A 6,408-nucleotide genomic window follows, 5' to 3' on the forward strand; every position below is an offset into this window, starting at 1 on the left:
TTTTTTTTTTTTTCCCAGTACCAAGAATCAGGACCTTGCACTTGTTAGGCAGGCACTTATGCTGTTGAGTTATCTCCCCTAGCACTAGAGTTTCTAAGGAGATGGAGAAAGTGGCCATTGCTGGAGTCTTGAGCATGAGGGCTCTCAGAAGGTCTCAGGAAGGTTTTCAGCTTCTCCCACTATGCTTTTCACTCAGCATCCACAGTCGCGTTTGCGTGGAATGCTAAGCCACAGTGTGCAAACCCCCATGGGCCTTTCCAGTTGTTCCTACAAACCTCACCTGAAGACTCAATGCCTACATTCAAGTGTATGGGTTTTGGATGACCCTCTATTTTCATTCTTTCTTTTTTTTTTTTTTTTTTTTTTTCTTTCCTTCCCTCCCATTCCATGGTGGGGATTGTGCTCAGGATCTTCACAATGATCTATATCTCTAGTATTTTCATTTTGTTTTGTTTTTAATTTTAAGCTGGTCTAAGTTGTCCAGGCTGTGCTTAAAATTTAGGATTTCCTGCACCTCAGAGTGTTGGAATTATAGGCGTGCACAACCTAAATTGTGTATGTCCTATCAGGAAGGCAGCGCTCAAGACTGAATGCATGAGTAGAACAGGGTCCTTCCCATCTAGCTTTAGATCTGAGAATCTGCATGACTTGATATCTAAACACAAGCTTTTTGAACATCTAAGTAATCATTTTCACATTCAAGCAAAAAAGACAGTATAAAGTCCGTCTTGCTTAGCCGGTTTTCCTGTGGTAGTCTTATAGCACTGAACTTCTATGCCTAAATGAAAGTTACCTAAAGGGGCTGGTGAGATGGCTCAGTGGTCTAAAGCACCTACTTAGAACAAGCTAAGCCAAGCAAAGCAGAGGGCAGTTCAATCCCCCAGCACACACACACACACACAATAAATAAATAAATAAATAAAAGAAAGAAAGTTACCTAAAAAAATGACTTCAGAGAGGCCTCCTCTGTAAGTCTGCCTGCAAGTTTAGCCAGTAATTTGTAGGGGTAACTACTTACCAGCCCAATTATTTAAATAAAGGATAACCAAAAATCATATATTTTTCATTAATTTTTATAACATAAAACATAATTTTACCAAATTAATTCAGTACAAGAATTGACTGGTTGAAATGACATGTAAACAAATGTGCTGCCCAAGTGATATTCCAGGTAAACTGTTAAGTGCATAAAGAAATGGGGCTGGTGGGGGCTGGGGAGATGGCTCAATGGATTAAGCGCTTCTCTGGCAAGCGCAAGGGCCTGAGTTCAATCCCTGGTTCCGCCAAAAAAAGAAATGGGGCTGGGGATGTACCTCCACAGTGAAGTATGTGCTTAGCACATGCAAAGCCCTGGATTCCATCCCTGGTACCACTAAAAAAAAATATTTTTGGGGCTGGTGAGATGGCTCAGTGGTCTAAAGCACCTACTTAGAACAAGCTTAGCAAAGCAAAGGGACCACGGTTCAATCCCCCAGCACCACATGCCAGCCAGCCCTGCCCCCTGGTGGGCTGAGCTGGACACACACACACACACACACACACACACACAAATATATATATATATATTTTTGGAGAAAATGTAGTCTCTACACCTTGGGTGACACTGCAAAAGCAAGGAACCTTGAGTAGAAACAAGGGATGCTTTATTCACTGTCCATCTTTGAATGTGATGTTGTCTCCCTATCCAGGAATTGCTGTGGCCTTGAAGCAAGCCATGACTACAGAATTCAAAATCTATCAGCTCCAGGTGGTGGCCAACTGCAGAGCTCTGGCCGAGGCCCTTACAGAGCTGGGTTATGAAATTGTCACAGGTATAAGTGTACATGGCAATGGGCACACCTGCTCTTCTTGTGGGTAGATACATTAAACCCTTGCCCTTAACTCCTTTGGCCAGAATGTGACCTGGAGGGTAGGGGTTACGGCAATGCCACTGCTACTACAACAACTCAAGCCACCTCTGGAATAAGTTAGTGTGCCTTTGGCTGGGGAACCTCCTTTGTGGCTTCTCTTTTCACACCACACCAGCTGGCCCCTTAGATAGACCAAAAATGATGGTCATAGAAGCTGCCATTTGTTCCCCAGTGTAAAGATGACACATTTTCACAACAGCTTTATGGAGATGTACCAAGGACTCATCTGAGAGAGGTGAGGCTATAATCATGGTGACAAGAGCCAGAACCTTTCTCTGAAATATGGTCTGAATTCAGGGTACTTAGGGTATGAGGGTAAATTGGCTGCATTTTCCTTGCAGGAGACTTGCTAGAGCCCTGTTCACTCAAATACAAATCATTCTGAAGCTATTGCCCATGAGTAAGCTGCACTTGCCAGGGGAGGTTCCCACTCCAGGGTTGCCATTTGCCTCTTAGGTACTGCAGGTACCTCCAGGGAGGACAGTATTTTCTTGCAGATAGCATTGCTATGAGGAAGGTTAGTTTTCCTACAGCTGCCATGTGTGTAACAGGTGGTCCAAGAAGGGCTCCTGGGTTCACTTGAGAGCTTTTCCCAACACCCTGCTCTCCACCCTTTAGAGAAGTGGCAGTCCCCCCACGCCAGTCTGATGAATGACACTCCCATCCAGCTTTATGTCCAGGAACAGCAGAGCTGGCAAGGGCTGGGAAAAATGCCACCTTGTCAGAAGACCTGGGTAGCACTCCTAATTCATTTATTTTCCTTTTCTTCTCCATCCTTCACATCTTTAAATAATAAAGCTCTGGAAATCCCAGAATGGATCATGACCTTTAAGGTCTATTAGGTCACTGTTGCTTAGACTTGGATATGCACAGGAATTCCCTGAAACACAGCTTCTTCTGCACATCCTGTGTAGGCTGCACTTGTAATCAGCTCCTGGGTGGTACTGTTCTGGGAGCTGCCACTGAAGAGTCAGGAATTGGCCCCTGTTCCTTTCACCATAGATACTATGAGACAACCTGGGTGCTGAAGCTCCCAACAGTTTCCTTCACATTTCTACCCCCTGGGCCTGTCCTCTCCCAATGGTGCCCTCTATGTTCACACTGTTCTTTGAGGACATGATACAGATGCAGAAGCAGATAATGACTATGAATACTCACTTGTACAAGGCATTGTGTGCAGTTTTTGGTTTTTCGCTGTTTTGTTTGTTGAGGTTCTCACTATGCAGTTCAGGCTGGCCTTGAACTGGTGGTCATCCTGTCTCAAAAGTCCTGAGTGGTACGATTACTGTTATGTGCCACCATGCCCAGCTTATGTGCAGTATATTAGATAAACCTCATGCCAGGTTTGTGAATATTGACTTTTTCATGATGGACACTTAAAAGCTCCAAAATGTCAATTTGCCTGACAAAAGCCACATGGCAAGTCAGTGGAATCCATTATGGTACTCCAAAGTTAAGCTGTCAGCTTAGTTCACTTGAATCTTTGAAGTCCCCTCTGCAATTTAAGCCATGGCCCAGGTGAGTGAAAACACTGTTGTCTCAGGTCGACACCTTGGCTTAATGAAAGTTCCAATGGAAAGACTTTGAGGCTCTGAAGACTTCTCTGCTACCTTTAACAGAAATATGTTAACGTCACTGTCCTCATGTTAGTCAGCTTTCCATCACTGTAACAAACACCTGAGATAACCAAGTTAGAAAAACAAAAGATACTGGTTTACAGGTTGGGAGGTTCTAGTCCATAATCAGTTAGACCTACTTTAGACCTGTAGCGATGCAGCACCACATGGCAGGAGTGTTTGTGGACCAAACTAAAACTGTTCATAGCCAGGAAATAGAATGGCCTGAGGTCCCACTATCCTCCTCAAAGGTGTACCCTAATCATCTAAGGCTCCTGCTAGGCCCTACTTACGAGAGCCTGCACCACTTCCAAACAGTGCCACTCTGGAAAGCAAGCTTTTACCATGTGAACCTTTGGGAAAATACTGCAGCTTTATATGTACCACTTTGATAGTACAGGTTGAGTATTCCTGATCCAAAATCTAAAACTTGAGCACTAACTTAACACCTAAAAGTTGGATTTGGGGGGTTTTAATTTATAGATGTTCAGCCAAAAAGTCCAACAAATATCCAAAAATCTGAAACTGAAAATCTGAGTCCAAAACCTAATAACATTCTGGTTTCATGCATTGAAAATGTGTTTAAGGGGCCAGACTCAGTGGTAGAGTACTTGTCAAGTATATCTGAGACCCTGAATATAATCCCCAGTGCTGGAAAGAAGACTAATGTCAAGGTAACACTTGGGAAATTCCAAGTCATTTGAGAAACCAAAAACTATAAAGACATTAAGACACACTGCACCCTATTCCAGCATATGGTGTGTTATATCATGGGCATGGGCAGTCTAGGCTGCAAAAGGTACTGAACATTTTACCTGGCAGCCTCACATCCACCTGTTATCAGCTCCATTTTTACATGTGTGTTCTGTTGTTCCTTTTCCAACCCCTAGGCCTAGCACATATTTTCTCTTGTGAGTGACTGATATTCTGGGTCCTGTGATGTGTGCTCACTTTCCTGACCTCATTGGCCCTGAATTTCTCAACTACTACCACCAGCCCTCCCCCACCATTTCTCAGAAAGAAAGGTTTTCACCAGGCCTATGCTCAGCCTTCTGTCCAACTGTTTCCAGGTGGCTCTGACAACCATTTGATCCTCGTGAATCTCCGTTCCAAGGGCACAGATGGCGGAAGGGCTGAGAAGGTGCTAGAAGCCTGTTCTATTGCCTGCAATAAGAATACTTGCCCAGGTGAGACTCTTCCTTGGTCTTCTTTTCTAATCCTTCTTGCCTGCATCCCTTCTGTTGGTAATAATAGTAATTGGCTTGGAGGGACATGCAGTGGGGTGCTAACCCTGGGCTTCTTAGCCTTTATCCTATGGGCAGCAGAAGGAAAAAGGCTGTGGAGCCCTTGATGATACAGCTGTTAAGAGATGGGGTCTCTTAAAAACAGGCAGCAAGTGTAAGAAGCTGAGAGAATAAATAAGATCTACAATGTACAATAGATACTGTAAAATGGGAAGAAACTTCAAAAGGAAAGAAATTGGGATGAGGGAATGAAGAAAAAAAGGGAAAAAGAAAAATACATATATATGATAGTTAAGACAGTTATACTAATTTCTCTTAGTTTATTGAAAACAAAGTTTGGTGTTAATATTGTTTGACCAATTAAATGCTGATATTTTGTACTCTAAGTAACTAATTTAAAAGATAACAACATGCAGTAGGGGGCTAGAGAGATAACTTAGCAATCTAAGCGCCTGCCTGGACCTGAGTTTGATCCCTGGAATCATGCGTCGTGTAACAAATAAATTTAAAAACCAAACAAACATGTAATGTATTAACCATTGTTACCCTACCATTATCTTGCTTTGAAATTTTGATTTTTTTCTCTTTAAATTTTTTTCCTCTTTAAAATTAAAACAAAAATAAGCAGCATTTCTTGATGTTAATTAAGTGTCAGTGACACATATCAGACCCCAACAGGTGTTAACTTGCAAAGGGTCACACAAGACTGCTTTGCAGTCTATATAAAGAATGACCTGGGCCAGTGTTCTCTCACACAACACCCTCCCTAGGGTGTACTTCTTTTCCTACTCAGCCCAAAGTCACTCTGCAGAGACTGTTTCTTTTCCTATTTTTAATAAAACTTGTTAAGTGTTAAAAAAACAAGACAAAAAAATACCAGGAGTAACCCAAATGTGACTCTGCCTACTTGGGCCTTTTGGTTCTACTTCTAGTTTTTAAGAAAGCTGTATGCTTTTGGCAAGATAGAACAAAAATCCTCAGGCCAATTCTTTTTGCCAAAGTATCCCTCTTTAAATAGATAGTAAACATGGTGTGGTGCATTGGGTGCAGCTTGGGGATAGAGACCTGTTTGTCTTAAAGGTGACAGAAGCGCACTGAGGCCCAGTGGACTGCGACTGGGGACCCCAGCACTAACAACCCGGGGACTTTTGGAAAAAGACTTCCAAAAAGTAGCATACTTTATCCACAAAGGTAAGGTTAAGATTTTGAAAGTATGCCACATTTTATTGTGTGCAGGAAGTTACTGAGTGTACTGAAATAGCTGAGATACCACCACCAACGGGTATTTCTGTCAAAGCTGATTGATTGCTGGGGACAGGGGGCAGCAAAATCACTCTAACATGTCTGAGAGGTTTATAAATGTGTGCTGCCCAGGGTCACGTGTCTAGGGGGATGCCACGCATGAGAATCACTTCTGAGGGAGAACACTTGACAGCCATAACGCTCAATCACTCCCAGCCTGGGCAGTTATGGTGGCATTTGTGCTCTGGTTCTCAGTGGCCCTCTCCTTTGGTGTGCCTGTGGTGTGCCTAGCGTGAGACAAACTCATAGGGGACTCACTGTCTTATGTACAGGTATAGAGCTGACTCTACAGATTCAGAACGACGTGGGCTCAAGGGCCACACTGAAGGAGTTCAA

The 6,408-nt window shown here is 43.1% G+C and overlaps 1 protein-coding gene across 1 annotated transcript in view; it reads left to right on the forward strand.

The window, feature by feature from the left end:
- The window catches only part of Shmt1 (serine hydroxymethyltransferase 1), a 35,258-nt gene that overhangs the window by 23,923 nt on the left and 4,927 nt on the right, over positions 1 to 6,408 (forward strand). Inside the window, exons 9-12 of the mRNA XM_012516712.2 lie at positions 1,689 to 1,811; positions 4,597 to 4,713; positions 5,851 to 5,961; positions 6,345 to 6,402. Of these exons, the coding sequence (XP_012372166.1) occupies positions 1,689 to 1,811; positions 4,597 to 4,713; positions 5,851 to 5,961; positions 6,345 to 6,402 (409 nt within the window). The remainder of the gene's footprint in view (positions 1 to 1,688; positions 1,812 to 4,596; positions 4,714 to 5,850; positions 5,962 to 6,344; positions 6,403 to 6,408) is intronic.

This window comes from Octodon degus, unplaced genomic scaffold, assembly GCF_000260255.1.
Source record: "Octodon degus isolate 3935 unplaced genomic scaffold, OctDeg1.0 scaffold00122, whole genome shotgun sequence".
In the NCBI taxonomy this organism is placed as follows: Eukaryota; Metazoa; Chordata; class Mammalia; order Rodentia; family Octodontidae; genus Octodon; species Octodon degus.